This window comes from Erinaceus europaeus, chromosome 12 (genome assembly GCF_950295315.1).
Source record: "Erinaceus europaeus chromosome 12, mEriEur2.1, whole genome shotgun sequence".
Classification (NCBI taxonomy): Eukaryota; Metazoa; Chordata; class Mammalia; order Eulipotyphla; family Erinaceidae; genus Erinaceus; species Erinaceus europaeus.
The window spans coordinates 20,918,457-20,937,440 of NC_080173.1; the positions used below are offsets into that span (position 1 = coordinate 20,918,457).

The 18,984-nt window shown below is 36.6% G+C and overlaps 1 protein-coding gene across 3 annotated transcripts in view; it reads right to left on the reverse strand.

Annotated features, from left to right (window-relative positions):
• The window catches only part of TAFA1 (TAFA chemokine like family member 1), a 611,962-nt gene extending 594,531 nt beyond the window's left edge, over window positions 1–17,431 (reverse strand). For all 3 annotated transcript variants that reach the window (XM_060202908.1, XM_060202909.1, XM_060202907.1), the window contains exons 1-2: window positions 17,190–17,431; window positions 15,034–15,154 (exon numbers count right to left, since the gene is read on the reverse strand). In XM_060202908.1, coding sequence (XP_060058891.1) covers window positions 15,034–15,151 — 118 coding nt within the window. In that variant the 5' untranslated portion in view covers window positions 15,152–15,154; window positions 17,190–17,431. The remainder of the gene's footprint in view (window positions 1–15,033; window positions 15,155–17,189) is intronic.
• Window positions 17,432–18,984: the final 1,553 nt, after the last annotated feature.

The following is an 18,984-nucleotide window of genomic DNA, read 5'->3' on the forward strand; positions in this document are numbered from 1 at the left end:
GCTAAGAACTGGCAGCCATGGAACCGGGGTGGAACGGATGGTTCCAGAAATTATCCTCATGGAGGAATATAATTTGGAATCGACCAAGTGGACATGGGGGCTACGGAACCATACTGGGGCACAGTATTCTGCAGTGGAATAGCATAATGCCAGAGATGATGATCGTAGTGTGGAAGCGCTCGCGCCCTATGAGGAGCTGGCCAGTCTAGCAATGATGTTATTCCTTGCGCCCACCTTTGCTGCAGTTTATTATTATTATTATTATATTTTATATTATTATATTATTAGTTTATTATTAGTTTATTATTAGTTTATTATTATTCTAGATAATTTATAAAATCTCAATATGATAAATGCCAGAAAATCCTATCAAAAGTTAAATTGCAGTTAGAGAAGACTCTTTTTCAGTGTGAATGATTTATAACTCCATTTTAAGTAAAACAGAAAATCAGGTTGAGTCTAATAAATGTAGATCTATCTTATGCTGCAGCTTCCCTGCCTGCAGCAAAAAAAAAAAAAACGGTACTCAAATCTAAAACTCTTTATCAATAGCACTGTAAGAAACACTTTAAAACGAGGTGCTGCTATTTCAAAGAGGAAACAAAGCATGTTCTTAGCCAGGTCTGTTTGCACAGCAAAATTTAAGATGAAGGCATTATTCAGTCACAGTACTAAAAATTATTGCATGGTATAGTCAAGCTAAATACCCAAGACACAGTTACTGCTAATGTAGAACAATAACTCTCGACATAGATATTTGTTTTGCAATTTCAAATGGACTAAGATGAGATTGCTGATATTCCTGAAGTGGTGCATACTAAAATCAGTATTTGGTTGTGATGGAAAGAGTGACTAGGAATCAGCACATAACCTAAATTTTCTTTGGGTTTTTAATTATTATCCATGTTTTTTCACAGTGTCTTGTGCAACAGACCATTGGTGTACACCATATCCATATAAGGTTGTGGGGCAGATCAAGTGTACTATTATAAACACAATAAACAGCCCCTATCAGAGCCTATTCACAGCAAAGATCCAGTAAGCGGAGCTGTCATTCAAAGACTAACAGAATTCCTAACTTCTCCTCCCAGCCAAGACCACACTGAACAAATCAATCATTCCTTAACACCCCCATCATCAATAGAAACAGAAAGATGTACTATCTCATAAGTTAATCCTGAAGATTCAGGGAAACATCAAGTGCTTAAGTGATTCACTAACTCATTAAGTCTTTCCTTGGCCCTTGTCATAAGCCAGACATTGGCCCATCCATTACCAAACTGCTGGGGTCCTGACCCTGTCACAGTTTACTATCTCATGGGGAAAACAGTGTTAAATCATTGGTCATAATAAAGTGACATCACTAGTATTATTAGGGAAGTGTACATCTCTGTGTCTAGTGAGTGGTCAATAAACTTGCTGTATGTATGCAAGGGGCCCCAAGTTCAATCCCTGGCATAACTAATAAATATATCTGGGGAGTACTAAAGTCAAACAACTGAATAAACACCATTCTCCTTAGGGTTTGACTTAGATATGTGCATTATCACAGTTATAAGACTCAACATCAGCAATAGTGAATTTGTCCTTTATTAGAAGGTGGAGGCAATAATTTGAAGGTGTGAAAAACTTCATGGAACTCAGAAAGTCTAGCTAAAGTTGTAGCGTTTTTATTAGTTAACATGCTTGCTTTCCGTAAAGATTAGAGTTGTGGATTCTGTTTTTTTTTTGTTTTTTTTTTTTCATTCCATTTACCAAGCTCTCCTTGTATGGTCATAGATAAGTAGCCCTGATGTAGAAAAATAGAAGTAAAGAAGAAATCTTCCTTTCTCTTTAGTAGGCATAACAGTTCTTTAACTAGTCTAGAGTTTACTGCTTTCCAAGTATACCGTCTTATCTTCTTTTCCTGCCACTAAGTCTTATTGATTTAGTCACAATAGATTCTTCCCTACCAGCCACCCAAATTCCTGTTCAGCTTTTAAATATTCCAGCCAACAGGTAAAGCCCAACCACAAAATCACCCCCTTCAAGAGGATTCCCAAATCTCCACTGTACACAGTAAATTTTATTTTTGCTCACTGAGAGTTCAGATCAGATGCAGTTTTTACATTTTAGACATAGAGAAAGGAACTGTAAATTCCTGGAGGTCATCAAAACAAAATAGGAAAATTTTCTAAAGTCAGCAAACTCTTTCCAGTGACGTAATAGTTTTTATATTAGTTACCGGACATGTATAGTTATTTAAACTTAATGATGATGTTGCTTCGATTTCTTATTATTTTAATGACAAGTTTCCAGGAATATTTTATACAGGAAAGAAATTTTGGACATGTCAGTCACTTAACCCACAGTGGCCTTGGTCCAAGGCTCTCAACTTATATTCCAGGGTCAATCAATTAATCAGCAGTGCCTCGAGAAGGACTGAGAAAGATTCTGAAGCCACGTCTAGGTTCTGAAGGAAGAATCACTGTGATTGATTACCTAGGTCTTTGATAGATAGAGGACTGGAGATTGGCAGCATGTACACCATAAATCTAGTCTTATATCTAAAACAATCCTGGGAGTAGCTGTCAAAAATGTTGCCCCACAAATTTTCACCCAGTGACCTAGTTTTTCAAGAACATGTCCAATACATGTCATCTTGAATTTTCATCACATAAAGGAATGTAAGCTACAAAAACAATTCAACTTAATATCTGGGAAGCTTCCAAATAGCAAGTTTCCTGTCTTGCATCTTAACATTTTATTTTATGAATTTGTTTTTATTTTTGCAAATCTATTTCTTTGCTGTGACACTTTTTAATCCAAAGTTCTATGAATGGCCAATCTCTAGTTACAATTTCCTCATAAAACAATACTGTTGGAATTTTCTTAGCCACTATACACTTAAGAGATAAAATCACCAATTCTTACCTATTCCTACTTCATAGTGGAAAGACATCTAGGTTACAAATACTTGGAAAGATACATTTGTAACTCATTAAATACTTTTGTAAAATAAAATGAAACTGTTAACATGTACACAAATTATAAACTAATATCCTATGGACATAAAAAAAGGCCCCCCAAAAAGTTACCTACCAGGAGAATTACATTGCACAGGGTCATACAAAGTACATAAGCATTGCCAGTCTACAAATGTCAACATACAAATAGGTTTAAGGGTGATTGATTATTGTAGAAGTTTTACAATAAAAAAGATATAAATCAACTGTGGTTCATAAATGTCTTAAAGTCTAATCTCCAGCAAATTTTTAAAATACAAAATATGTAGCTATACATCACTATAGACTATGGGGTTAACAAAACATCCCACAGCAGACTTAATTGTAATAACAAAATTAAACAAATACTAATGTGTCACTAAAAGGCCACAAAAAGTAAAAATCACTATCAACTCCAACATGGCTTGTGATGCACTAAGAAATTATTCCTATATTCAAGTTGCATGAATTCTAATTATTTGTATGCAGGAACTTTTTTTCTCTCTCTAAGAACTAGCAGTTTTCTTAGTAGAATATTAAATTAGGGAAGCCCAATAAGGTTTAGTTATATGTAATTTCTGGTAGAATGACTCAGTTGGTGTACTAACAAACAGTCTGTTCTCACATATGAAATGAGTATGTATTGAATCTTAGATCATTTGCCCAAAGTGGGGAAGGTAACTTTTGTTTCAAGATAAATTGATATTTCACTAGTGGACTTCAAACTAGATTTTGAGAACTTTAATAAAGTATTAAATAAGGGTTTCGTATAAGCATATTTGAGACCTGGTATTCCCTGTTTTGTTATAATTACAGATTACTAGTCTTTAAAAATTACTATAAAGGAAAATTCACATTTTCAACTAAGATTCAAATGAGATCTCTGTTTAACTCATTTGATTCATAATATAATTATTTTTAATTTTCTGTTGCCACCAGGATTATCTGTGGGGCTCAGTGACTGCTTGACATTTCTCTGCTCTTAACAGTCACTTTTTTTTTTCACTTTTCCCTTTTTCTAATGGAGACAGTGAGGAATCGAGAGGAAGGCTGAGAGAGAGAAGAAGAAATAGAGAGATGAGAAGAAAAGGAGTAGGAGGAAGGAGGAGGAGGAAGGATGGAGGGAGGAGGAAGAGGAGAAGGGGAATAGGATATCTACAGTACTGCTTCACCATTCTTGAAGCTTCCCCTGTGGGTGGGGACCCTGAGCTTAAACCCAAATAGTTGAGCATTATAATACGTGCACTCTACTGTGTATATTACTGCCAAGTACATAAATGTTGTTTGCTTACAAGATCTTTAGCAATAGAAGTGAGTCATAAAGCTAATAATAATAATAATGACAGCATTTTAGCATATTATTTATAATTCTAAATTTGTGGGCAAACTTTTAAAGCAGGACAAAACAGATTTAAAAAAGAACAAGTGAAAAAATTTTAAAATGGATTTGTGTATACTCATACTCATAGCAACACAATTTGTAATAGCCAAAACCTAGAAGCAACCCAGATGTCCAACAACAGATGAGTGGCTGAGCAAGTTGTGGTCTATATACACAATGGAATACTACTCAGCTATTAAAAATGGTAATTTAACTGTTTTCATCCCATCTTGGATGGAGCTTGAAGAAATCATGTTAAATGAGATAAGTCAGAAAAAATAATATGGGATGATCTCACTCACAGGCAGAAGTTGAAAAACAAGTGAGGAGAGAAAACACTAAGCAGAACCTAGACTGGGGTTGGTGTATTGCATCAAAGGAAGAGACTCTGGGGTGAGTGGTGGGGGAGTACAGGTCCTGGAAAAGTATGGCAGAGGACCTAGTGGAGGTTGTATTGTTATATGGAAAACTGAGAAATGTTATGTATATACAAACTATTGTATTTACTGTCGACTGTAAAACATTAATCCCCCAATAAAGGAAAAAAGTTAAAAAACAAAAATATTTGACCCCACAGCCTTCATCTCTCTCCAATCTACTTGGTTAAGAATGAACACTTGGTAAATTCATTAGAAATCATGATATGCTAGCACTGGATATAACCTTTGTCTGTAGTCACACACTGACAGCCTGTAGGTGGGAATATAACCCTGAGTCAAGTTTTCTTTGACGCACCTGCTATGAAAACAATATACATAAAATTATAGACTTCTGGTCTACCTTGAACAATAGGGTTCCTTGGTCATCTCTGATGTAGTTGAAGGTATGCTGTGACCTCTACATGTGCATATGCTCTTCAGTTGCCACAGTTTTCAGCACTTTACTCTGTTGTCCCTGGCTGCTTCACTCACTTTTCTAACAGACCTGCTGGTCTATGTAGGTATTTGCTTTATCCAGTTATGAAATCATCCCATGAAGTTTTCAGTAGCTTTAGCAGAAAACTTTATTTTTATTATAAAGATAATTTGTACTTAATTTTCCTTACTGAGCAGACAAAGTTAATATTTTAAAGCCTCACTATCTGGTAGGACATACTGGTTGTGAATGCATGGATCACACTCTCTGAGAACATAAAAATTGTTGATTTTTTTCTAAACCTCTCATCTCTAATGACTTACTCCTACTTTATTGCTCTCTTCTCACTATTATGTATTATATAAAGATTTGGTGTGGTGATTTCCAGTCAGCGTTTACATTTTTAATATTTATTTATTTATTCCCTTTTGTTGCCCTTGTTTTTTATTGTAATTATTATTGTTGTTATTGATGTTGTCGTTGTTGGATAGGACAGAGAGAAATGGAGAGAGGAGGGAAAGACAGAGAGGGGAAGAGAAAGACAGACACCTACAGACCTGCTTCACTGCTTCTGAAGCGACTCCCCTGCAGGTTGAGAGCAGGGGGCTCAAACCAGGATCCTTATGCCAGCCCTTGAGTTTCGTGCCACGTACACTTAACCCGCTGTGCTACCACCCGACTCCCAAGCATTTACATTTTTATGCACTATGAAGTACATGATCATAAAATATCTATTGGGCCTTTATCCAGTAGAAAGTCTGAGCCACAGTATCTTGTCAATTTCAGGAACAATGGAAGTCTGTTCCTCCTTCTCTATGATTAACATATATAAGTCTGGAAGATGTACTTCTGTATTCACTTTCTAGCACATAACTCAGTGATATGAGTAGGGAATCAGATATTCCTACGGAAGTATATTAATTCAGTTAACCTGGATTTATTCTTGAGTAATATAGTAGGGAAGGTATAATAGGCCATGGTTATGGCAAATAGAGATAACCACAGCAGCACATTAATGACCTTGACTGAAAATGTAAACAGTGTTTCTCATTTCTAGATTCACATATAGTAAAGTTTGGTCTGACTCCATTCCAGAAAGGAGGAAGGATTGTCTTAATGAGTAGGCACAGCACTTATCATACTATCTATCCACTGAGAGAAAAATCACTCTTATAATGCCTTTTTTGCTTTCCTCCTCTGTATTTTTATTATATAAAGTCAGGGAAGTCACCTGCATGATAACTGTCCAGCTCAGGAAAAATTTAGTAAAGTCATGGGCCCCTTGGAATATACCTAAAATAGACTTCATAGTGTCTTCCAACACAAAGACCTCAAATCTCACCTGTTATATTCTTATCTTTAGGTTCCTGCTTATTATATTTAGGTTCTGTTTTATATCTCAATACTTTTCACCCACCAAGTTGCAGATGCTGCCATGATGTCAACCTGACTTCCCTGGGAAGACGACCTCATCAATGTGTCCTGGAGCCCTGCTTTGGGAAAGACAGAAACAGGCTGGGAGTATGGATTGACCTGCCAGTGCCCATGTCCGGTGGAGACACAATTACAGAAGCCAGACCTTCCACTTTGTGTACCCCATAATGATCTTGGGCCCATACTCCCAGAGGAATAAAGAATAGGGAAGCTTCCAATGAAAGCAATGGGATATGGAACTCTGGTGGTGGGAATTGTGTGGAATTTGTACCCCTCTTATCCCACAATCTTGTCAGTCATTATTAAATCACTAAAAAAAAAAAATCAATAATAAGTAAGTAAAGTCAGGAAAGGGGAGTGAATCAACAGGGTTCCCTAAGTGAGGACATTATCTATGGAGAATTCAATTAGTGCCTGCCAATTGTTAACATAAAATTCCATCTTCTCTTTACTATAAAGGTAAAATTTGTTTGTCTAGTGTTATTTTCTCTCTGCTAGAAAAAAAAATAAAGTGAATTTTTCTCTTGCAGAAAAAAATAAAAACCAGAAAGCAGATGGCCTTTATTTTCTAAGTGAAGTTTCCACTCGAGCTTCTCAAGACCATTCTTCTAAAGATTTCTTTACTTTTTTTTTTTTGCCTCCAGGATTATTATTGGGGCTTAGTGCCAGCCCTATGAATCCATCCCCCTTTTTATTTTTTTATCTGATAATACAAAGAGAAATTGAGAGGGGAAATTGAGAGAGAGAAGAGGAGAAAAATAGATACCTGCAAGCTGCTTTGCTGCTCTTGACATACCCCCTCTGCACGTGGGGAGTAGGGTTTCGAATCCCAAGTCCTTGTACATGGTAATGTGTGCACTGAACTGGATGCACCACCACCTGACCCCCTTTTTCTAAGTCCATAGAAAATGCCATTCGTACTGTAGCTGAAAGCCTTAGGGTTTTTACTCTTCACATTAATTTAATACAAGAAGCAACTATCAAATACTGAATAACAACATTGCACATATTCAAGCATGTGTACGTCCATGCATATGTTATGCTCACAATTTAATGTTTGTATCATTCAGTATTTAAGATATCTCCAAATTATAAACACAAAGAGAGATACACGGTGCATATATGCATACACACACACAAATAGCAGCAAGTAAGGAAGAGTTTAAGACTTCCCCCAAAACAAATGATTCTTTTTTCCCTAATAGTTTACTTGATAATTGAATTGGTTACATAATAAATTTAACAAATAGTTGAACAGCTGTTAGATATTAAGCTTTTTATTAGAAGAGATGAAAATATGAGTATCATAGGATTTCAGAATTATCTTAACTCACACTTTCTGACAAATACATGAATAGTGTTGCTCCACAAAGATGACTGGATAGAAATGCAGAAGAAAAGAATAGGGTTAAATGCTATCATGTTTCTCATATGAAGATCTCCCTAGAAATTCCATATACTTATATGCACTGTCAATCTCCAAGAAAAAAAAAAAACAGAGAGCTTTCCCAACAGTTAATAGCTTTTTACTAAACAACATCACAAGGGAACTATAATCTGTGCAACAAGAAATACAGACGTAGATATCTGGTTGAATCAATGTTCTTAGAAGGAAAAGGGTCCTGTGGTATTTTTCCAATTTTTTCTTTAACAGAGAACATTACCATAAAACTCTCAATACTTAGTCCCTAAGACTAGAAAGAAACATTGATATATTTAAAGTTTTACCATAAAACTTTCTATCACTCATAATGCAAGCTTTTTAATTTTTTAAAAAATTATTTACCCATAAACAAATTAATTCCAAAATAAAGAAATATAGAGATAAAAATTCCAAGTCATTCTAGTCCTTCCAATAGTTTAACTACCACAGTATTAAGGGTATTTATATCCTATTTGATATGTCTTAGGCACATACAGGCATTTCTCTCTCCAAAATTATTTTATTTTATTTTATTTTATTTTATTTTATTTACTGGAGCAATGCTCAAGTCTGGCTTATGGTGATGCGAGAGCTTGAACCGAGGACCTCAGAGCTTAACCATTATGCTATCTTCCCGGTCCTTCTTTAGAATTATTTTGAGACTGAGCATTCTGTTTCATGTTTTGTTCATTTAACAGTATACCAGGCACTTCTCCACACTCTACATATAAGCATATCTATCTTTTACAATAGCTGCTTTGAATTCCACTAGTGTATATATGAATTGCTTCTACCGATCCCATTTTGGTGGAGATTAAATTTCCTTCTAATTATTTACAGTTACAATACATCTATTTTTGGATGGAACTAGAAGTGGTTATCCTTAGTGAAATAAGTAGAGAAGAAAGACAACAACCAAATGGTTTCACTCATATGTGGAATCTAGAGAACTGATACACATGAACTTGCAAAACAACACACACACACAAACACACATACACACACATTCAAGCAAACTGTTTCTAAGACTTTTGAGAAGTCTGGTGGTTATCTTGGGGAGAAGGGAGTGTGAGAACACAGAAGGCTAGTGGAGGATGTGGTGTATATGTGGAACTATACATTGTATACTGTAACTCACTATTAACCACAAATAAAAAATAGAAAAATACATCTTTTATGACTATACAATCATTTTCTTATAATAAGTATTTAGAGATAAAGTTGAGTCCAGATTTGCACATTTTGCTTTCTGGGTTATATTGCTAAATTGTTATAAAGAAAAATGGTATACTGATTTATATACCCACATTTTCACTTTTCTTATAATTTAAAATTAAAGAAGTTTTAAAAAGAGTCCAATTTTCCATCTTAAAAGTTGATAAATTAGCAACTGAAGCTTAATGTTCATTAGCAAAATTTCAAAAAAAAAAATCTGTTTGTAGCATGGTATAATACCTATTTTTCATAATTGTGAATTAAAGGCATAGACTTACACTTACATAAGTAACAGTATATGGCCCTCGAATAATTCTCATTTAAATACATTGGTAATGAGAAGAAATATTTATTTGAATCTGCACTCACTTTTGGTATTTTGGGAATCTTACCAATGGGTACATAGATATACTCTGATTCTAGGATGAAGTCAGTATCATCAATCAGATGATCAATGGATTATCACCAGCACCAGCTTACACTAAATAACATGCTGTCTGCTCTAATCCTTAGGTCAATTCACCATACTTAGCAATCCAGTACTGGTATGCATTCTTGAAAAAAAAAACCGACAATACCAAGCAACTGCTATTCACTACTTATTTTATATTACAATTATGAAATAAGTTTGCTGTAATGCAAATTGGTGCTATAAGGAACACTTCTTAGTCAGTTTTCATATGTAATATTAAATCACAAAAGTATAAGACAGACCAGAATGCTTCATAATATTTTATCAAAAAAAATCACTTTTTAAAATGGATAGCAATATCTAATATGTAATAATTAAAGCATAAAGGAATACTTCCAAATGATCATTTGCCTAATATAGCTTTTAATCAGGTCAAATATAAATTACCTAAGTAATTATATGTCTAGTAATCTTTTCATATATCATTTCCACATACTTCTATCAATAAGCTGGTAGCAATTCAAGAATAAATGATTCATTAGGCACTTATAACTTCTTGTCTCATTCAATTTGTCTTTATAATTTTAGATTACTAAAAAATCCTAAGGATCTTTATTCACTGAGGTATTTTGAAATAATCCATACTGTATTAAGTTTCAAGGACAATCCTTTCCTCTGATTCTTTCTCTCTCTCTCATACACACACACACACACACACACACACACACACGCACACACACACAATTAAGTAGCCAATCATAACTCAAATATCCGTAAGGAGAAAAAAAACGAATACTAAATTAGAAAGTTATATCTAGCAAACCATTCAATCTCAATCTTAACCTGTTATCAACTGTTAGTGATTATCAAGAGTTTAAGCTATCTGTATTAATTACCTGAAGCAATGAAACATCTCTTTGGGTATTCATTGCTTAGTCTTCCTCCTGAAAAATATATTCTCTCTATGCTTTATTGTATAAACATGGGGGGGTAAGTATACTTCAAATTATTGCAGTAACCTATATTGTTTCCAAATTAAATACTTGATTTAGTCAAATACTAAATTATTCAAATTATAAATCTGTTAATCTGTAGTAAATTTTACTCATTTGTGTTATTTTAAAATTCACTTTTGTGGTCCAGGAGGTGGCACGGTGGATCAAGCATCGGACTCTCAAGCATGAGGTCCTGAGTTTGATCCCCGGCAGTATATGTACCAGGGTGATGCCTGGTTCTTTCTCTCTCTTCCTATGTTTCACATTAATAAATAAGTAAAATATAAAAATAAAATAAAATTCAATTTTATTTGATTGACTGTTTTAAGCTTCCTTAACTAGTAAGTGACTGAAAATAAATGGCACATTCCTAATACTATAATTATGAAAAACAGGAAGTACTTAGGGACTGCAGGGAAATGCATTAAAATCAGTCAATTTTCTAGTTAACAAATCCTCATTCTGTTTGTGTACAAACCCACTGTGTTGCAAAGACAAATCACAAATTCACAACCTCAGAAAAACACTGTCCCCATTTCATGTTTTGACAGCAGAAATTGGTCCGAATACCTAACTATTTCCCCTAAAGGGTCCTGGCTGGCTGGTGCCATCCAGGTACACACAGGCTGAACTCGGGGACATCACGTCAAATTCCACTCATCTGTCAGTATAGTGGATTATTTCTTGAGAGACCGAAATTGGCTACTTGGTATTGGCGCACCATCAATCTTACTGCGTAGGGAACAGCAAAGCTGCCTGTAAGTGGCTGGTGGTGGTGTGTGTGTTGGGGGTGGGGAGAGGGTGGCAGCAATTCCTAAGTAGGTGAGGAGGCAGCTGTAAAGCCTTCACTCTCCCTCCATTCGGGGCTCCAAGTTAAAGATTTGTCATTTTTCACATTTCCTAGGTACTTGGTATGCACGCAGTGTCTGCCCTGCTCCTGCTTGAGAAAAGAGGCGATTTTTCAAGCTTAGGCAAATGTGGCAAAGCTCAGGGTCTGCTGGTGTCTCATTTTTTCTCATCATGTCACTTGTTTTAACCTATTTGAGAAAATGAGATTATGTTTTTCCTTTTTGCTCATTTATCCCAGCAATTTATTTATTTATTTGCTCATTTAAGAATGGGTTGTCACAAATAACTGGCCCTGATTTCCCTCTTATTTTCATACACATTTCATCAGTGTCCCTGAAGATTGAAGACTCACAAAGGGAAACATCACAACCCTCATGAAAAAAATATATATATTTGCTCTTACTATCAAAACAGAAGGTTTTATTGAAGATTATATTCTAACTAAAATCATCCTGACTATTGCTATATCCATGATCTATCGCTTTAATCTTTTCTGCTATTGTTGAAAGTGCACGCGCGCGCACACACACACGCACACACACAAAGTTGAATAAATGTATTACATCGAACTGTTGGACCTTCAGTTTAATATCATTTTAATCTTTCTGCATCTAGAAATGAGCATTTATAGTTTTTTTTCATTTCATCAGCAAATCTGAAATGGATCTCAAAAGTATAAGCACTTGGGTTTGAAACTGGTTTCAGTGCTACAGTTTCTTGGGGTATCTGACATACAGATCAACCATGCATTGGAGGTAATAAGACATTTCTAAGGGTAAACAATGGGGAAAACACTGAAATTAACTTCAGTTAGTATCTAGCAATGTGGTTTTCAATTTTAAATTAATACTATTTTGACAATAAGCCTCCTAAGACTAAGTCAGTTTACTTAGTACAAGTAGCATAGCCAAAGCCTTACACACACACACACACACACACACACACACACACACACAGAGAGAGAGAGAGAGAGAGAGGGAGAGAGATACCACTCCTCATATGTTAACTTGGCAAACGCTAGAAGAGAAGAATATGTTAACTGACTAGTAAAGACAGTCTAAGTGAAATCTCATTGCAAACTCTATTTGACTATTTACATAGAGTGTAAAATTAGACACACAGTGTTTGCTAGAATATTCTATGCAGATATTAGGATCAAAAATAAATAACAGCAAGAATAAAAACAAAGATTCTGTCTTATCTATGAGGATTGTTGGCTGTACTTGCTGTGGATAGTAAAATTCCATGCATTCAACATCTATGGGACATATAGTTAGTCTCGAAAGCAAGATGTCAGTTATTGGTGGCATCTATAAGGAACTTTACAGTTTACAAAGCACACACAAGATCATTTTATTTACACAGCCACAATATTCCTCATATGAGAAATGGGACTCAGAGAAGAAAAATGATTTGTTCAAGGTCATGTCACTGATGCTATGTGACAAAGATGATAGCCAGCCCTGAGTTCTGCCACTTCGTGGGACAGCTCATCAGTTCTGCCACGACCGATTTTCATCAGCTGTGGCTCTGACAAAGCCCGGTATGAATATGATCTAAAGATTTTTACAAATTACACAAAGAAGGACCTCAGATCGTCTACTGGCATGTTTTGTTTTTTTTTTTTACGCACAGAGAGGTATTATAACTCGTTGGGTAACAGGCTCTGCAGTAAAATTAGCTGTTAGCTAAGTGTTCTCTATTCCTCAGAACTTCAGTCTCCTGGCAAAAGGTCACAGCGAGTGGGTTGGGGAGGAGGGGGTAACTGGGCGTTCGCCTACTTTAATTAAGAGTAAGTCAAATAATGTGAATTAAGCTTGAGAGGATGTCTAGAGAATTCATCATCGTTTTTTGTTATGAATTCTAATTAGGAATCACAAGCAATGTATTCTTCCCGCATTAACTGTAACACTGCATAACCAGTCAAATGTTAATGTGGAGATTCCAAAACCCACGTTTGTTTTCAGGGTCTATGACCCCGAAGCCTCAGACTCTGGCAGCGCCAACTCCAAGTTGAGGAAACACCAAGCAGCAGCAGTACAATCAATCGCGCAGTAGCAACAGACAGAGCGGTTTCTATGCCCACCTGCAAGGGCACTAGAGGCCCCTCGCCTTCCTGACTGTAGGCATGGGGAATGAGGGTGGCCGGAACCCAGAGGCAGCCTCCAGCCTCAGCCTCAAGCTCAAACTCAGGCTTCCCCTAATCCATCTCTCCTCCCCGGGTGGCCCGGGATCCAGCAGTCAGCAGGCAGGCAGGCTCCCTCGCTCCCTCGCTTGCAGCTTGGTGCGCTGGAGAACCCGGACTGCATTACTCTTTTCATCTTGCTCACCACCTATCTGCAGAGCCTGGGAAGGAACAAGCAGAGGCCCCCTCCCACCCCAGGAGGTGCTGCTGTTGGACTATAAGGAAGAGCCTCAGGATCAGTGCCCAGGCTGGCTGCGGAGCCTGAAAGAGGCAGAGACACGTAGACACTGGACCTCGCAGCTGGAGGAAACCGGGAGGATGGAAAGAAGCCAGCAAGAGATTTAGATGGAGGACTGAGAAGCTGAAGCTTGGGCGAGCCACTGGTCCCCAAAGCAGGACTTGGCAAAGGGAGCTGGAGAGTCCGAATGTGAGGGTGGGGCTGTGAAGGTGGAGCAAGGAGGAAGCAAAGACTGAAGCTAAATGGAAAATTATCTTTCCAATGAGGAAAGGGGAAAGACAGCCGAACTGGAAGACTCCAGTGAGACTATGTACGGGTAAACATTAGATTTTGAACTGAAAGCAAAATGCATTCGGAACTTAAAATTTATGGGGGTGGGGGTGGGGGTTAGGAAGTGAAGATGTGAATCAGGCTAAAGAAATGTGTCCCTGAAACTATCCAGAGCACAAGGGAAAACAATAAAAACCCATGGAACATATTGGAAGGACAGAAAGTGAAAGAAAGAAGACAGATTAAACCAGACCATAAATAGTAAGTTACTTTTTCATTTCATTTTTGTTCATAAACTACTTTGCACACACACACACACACACACACACACACACTCCTTAACCAAATATACAACAAAATCATGGCATCTATTTTAAACACAAATGTATCCCAAGAATATAGACACATTGTTTAATTAATTGATTGCAAAAATTGTGTTTTTGCCTCCATAAAAATTCAAGTCTTGAGTTATTCTGCCTTTTTCAGACTATTTCTCTACTAGCCAAAGTATCCAAAAACATGACTTATACTTTCTAAGGTGTATGGAAAGAGTGGGAGGACTCTCAAAGAAAACCACCTTTTCTGAGAAGTTACTAGAAAAACCTCCAGGGCATTTTAATAACTTTCCCCTGCCCCCTCCCACCCCCCCCCACACTCTTTCCCCAAAGGATCTAGCCAACAATATATCTTGGAATTCAGAGGCAAGCTGCCCACACTGTAGCACTTGCATTCAACCATCTGTTCAGGAGACAGCAAAGAGACCAGAGGCTGCTTTAGAGCTGCCTCACTTACCTGGTCTGTGCAGGTGGTGCTGCTGGAAAGTGTGCTGAAGGGATCCATGGCAGAGCAGCATTGCACAAGCACTTATCCACAAATAAAGGATCCAAGACATCGCAGAGACCATTGCCATTCTCTAAAAAGACATTAGACGAGAAGGATTACCTCTGGCTTCAAACCCCTAACACAGTCAGTGCTCCTGATGACAGAGGGGGGGTCTCAAATGCCATTTCCCTTTGCTGCTTTGCTGGCTAGAATTAATGACCCAGGAGAGGTCATGCCTAGAAGTGAAATTGAGGGAAAACACTCTCCAAGAGATCATCAATTCATTTTTTCCAACCCTGCAAAACTATACTCCAAGGACTGCCAAAATACAAAAATAAAGTTTTTGACTATCAATGAGGCAGTTTAACACATTGCATCCTGACTAAACATCCTGTTTTACACAATGATCTTTAAGCTATAGTTATCCCAGGCATTGAAAAGCTGCATACTCCTGTTCATTTTAACTTCATTGCAAGTCTGACATAAGTCTGGAAGGAAAGAGTGTATTTTTTTTTAATTCTACAGTCATGAATTTTTAATCACAATGCTGTCTTCTAAACTAAGTAATCATTTCTCAGAGACATGTTGTAATCTCCTGATAGAACCAGTCTTTTTGGCTGGATTTAAAATCATAAAGAATTGTCTTTAGCCAGAATGAGTTTCAGATGCCATATCTATTCTTCTGTCCTAGAGTGAGACATAATTTGCTGTGGTGCTTTACTTCCTAAAATCCCTTTGTGGCATGTGTTGTACAGTGTTAATGAATATGCATATACAGGTGGTGTGTGTATTTATGGATGAACACACATCTTTTCTCAGACTCTGAAACTTTGACAGTCTTATCTACACCTATAAGAATCTTAGGCGCTACAAAAGCTCAACTGCACTACATATTGTCCAATTTCTCAAACAACACCTTATGCTTCACTTCATATTGCCAGATTAATCAAACTTAAAGCATCGTCCTTACTCAGCCAGTGATATGGAAGCAATTTCTGTACAAGAATCCAGCTAAGTACTTGCTTTTCTCTTAAAGAAAGCTTTGCAACTATTTTTCTTCCTTCTTTCTTCCCTCCCTCTCTTCTTTCCTTTCTTCCTCCCTCCCTCCCTCCCTCCCTCCCTTCCTTCCTTCCTACCTTCCTTCCTTCCATCTTTTCTGATAAGTCATAAAATACTTTGGGTATTCTAACTATACATTTAAAACTATACGTTTAAAACTCACTAGTGATCGCCCCTTGTGACTTTTGAGTACTCTTTTTAAAAACTGATGTTCAGAAAGCAAAAATACACATTTCACATATGTGTTTACATCTCTGTATGTGTACGGATATACTCCAGGATAATTTGTAGACTTTAGAAAAGGGATATAGTCTTTAGGAAGGGATATAGTCTTTTTAGGATTATAATAGACAAATGGTGACAACCATAATTAAGTGCAAAGTAGGAAAACATTATTTTCAACAGCATGGTGCCTTTCATGCCCCAGTCTATGATTCAGATGGACTATTCACTTTGTAATTAGTTTCACTGCCCACTGTTTACTTTTGTATACAACAGATTTGGCTTCATTGTCTTCAGAACTATAAGGATAACATAAATGAATTTCCTTCAGTAGAGATAAATATCAACACCCCTCCTATAAAAACTAAAATGAATGCATTTGGGAGTCTTTTTAAAACACCCTGCAAATTATAGAAAGACAAAAAGAGGTGACTATGGCATGCATTAACTGCTTGTGAATTTCAGTTAAAATGCACTAGGAATTCATCCGAACTTATAAAAGACTGAGAAAAGATAGTCACAATCAAAACTTAACAGTTTTTCAATGACTGTTTTCTCTTTCATGTCTTCACCCACATAGATCTGAGCACTCAAAAAAAGATTGCTGTGATTTGATATTTTCAGTATTTCCTTTCTGCCTTTTTTAAGTCTAACTTTCTTTAATTCTCAGCATTATCTCTATGATTCCTCTAGATCACTTTTATTGCTCACTCACTAAGTGATTTTCTTAATGTTAATTGGTGCCCCCCTCAATAATGTATCTAGTCACACATAGTTCTCAAGATATGACTGAATAGGTTACACATCTGCTTTCTCAATCTTAAATCCTTAAAAAGGCTTCTTACCTGAAAAATCCAGCCAAGAGCAGAGTACTCTAGTAGTGTTCATTGGAAAGCTCTAACACTTTTTAAAATCCATTCGTGCCATAATTCAAGATTAAATTTTTTTTTAAATAAATAAAAGGCTTCCCAATAATCTTCTTTATCAGGATTAAAAAAATAATAAGTTTTTCTCTTCCAATGTTATTTCCACAGTGACGAAGACATCGGGCTCATTCACACAGTATTGTCAGAAAAGTAGCCAAGGTTTAAGGGGTGGAAACCTTGTCATTTTCACCTTTAAATGATCTCCTGGCGTCACCTCTGCCTGATGAGACTTTTGAAGTGATGGTGAGATAATGTGCAGTTTCCTGATGAGAATCAGTTTATAGGTAATGAAGAACTATCTTCACTCTAGTGCATTCAGGGCAGAGTAAGGCAGAAAAATGTAGGAGCAAGACTGCTATACGGTGCTGTAAGAAGCAGTAGACTGTTTCAATACATCCCTCCTCTGTAAAGTATCACACGTCTTAAAGTGACATTACCCTCTATTACAGCTACAGTGAATTGGAATACCTGCCCACTAACTCTTCAAAAACTCAAACAGCACTTTAACTCTATAGTTCCTGATATGTTATGTTTGAGGTTTTTTGTTTGTTTGTTTGTTTACTTGTGCCATTAATTTGTCAAAAGAGTAAGGAAAAGTGGGGAAAAAATCTGCAAAATATGGATAGTGTTAATAAGCACTAGACTTTTAACAGTAAATGGGAAAATGAATATAAGCAATTTCTTATCTTTTAATGCTCTTTCAACCTGTAAGTTAACCAGAAATATTGCCATATTTATAAAAAATATTTAAGTCTGCTAATCATCAGGCAACTAAATCTGGGAAAATGGTATGTCTGGAATATAATGTACATGTTTATATACATAAACTCAATAAGCCTTCTGAATTTAACATGTTCAGTGAATAGAAATATGTCATTTTCAGCACTGAAGAATGAGCTTTGATAAAGAAATACATTTAAGGCACTTAAAAAAAGGGTCTCTCTAAAATAACATGCTGGAGTGAAGAGGCAGTACTTAGAAGTTCAACCTCTTACTTCTAGCATCATGAATTCTTTCTTCTCTGGAAAAAGAAAGCGACTGTACCTTTGCATCCACAATCCATGTAAGAGGACCCAGTTTTCACTTATGAATTGCACTGGCAATTATTCTTAGATACTCATTCATTTTGTGAATCACTTCCAAAGTACCTACTGTGTGTAGATTCTTGAGCACAAATCAGAGAACACATTTGATGTGGTCATCACTGTTATTTAGACCACCCTATTTGCTTTTCATATTGTTTCCAAGATTAAGGTAATTCTTAAAGTTTTCCTTACTCAAAAACCTTTGAAATTCCTGAGTCCTCTTTTGACTGTTGCAGGCATTATAAAGATGGCTCGTGCTGCAGTGCGTCTTTGGAAACCATTTTCTTTTCTCATGCAATTAAGTATGAGAGAATGAGGGAACCTTTAGACGCCTCAATCTTTCCCACTGGTCTTTCACATTTCACAATGCACACGTAATAAATAGTTCTTTGTAATATACTAACTAGTCATCAAACCTATCACTAAACAGATTTCAAGGTAGGAGTAACTGGTAAACAAAGTTAAAAATAAGTCAAGACGGGGTCGGGTGGTTGTGCACCTTCTTCTTTTAGCGTTTGCCCTTCTTCCGTAGCCAGTCAACAGCGTCAGGTTGAGCCTGATGTCAAGTTTCGAGACCTCCTTTGAATCTGGAGAGGTGGCAGTCGTTGACTATGTGGGTCATAGTCTGT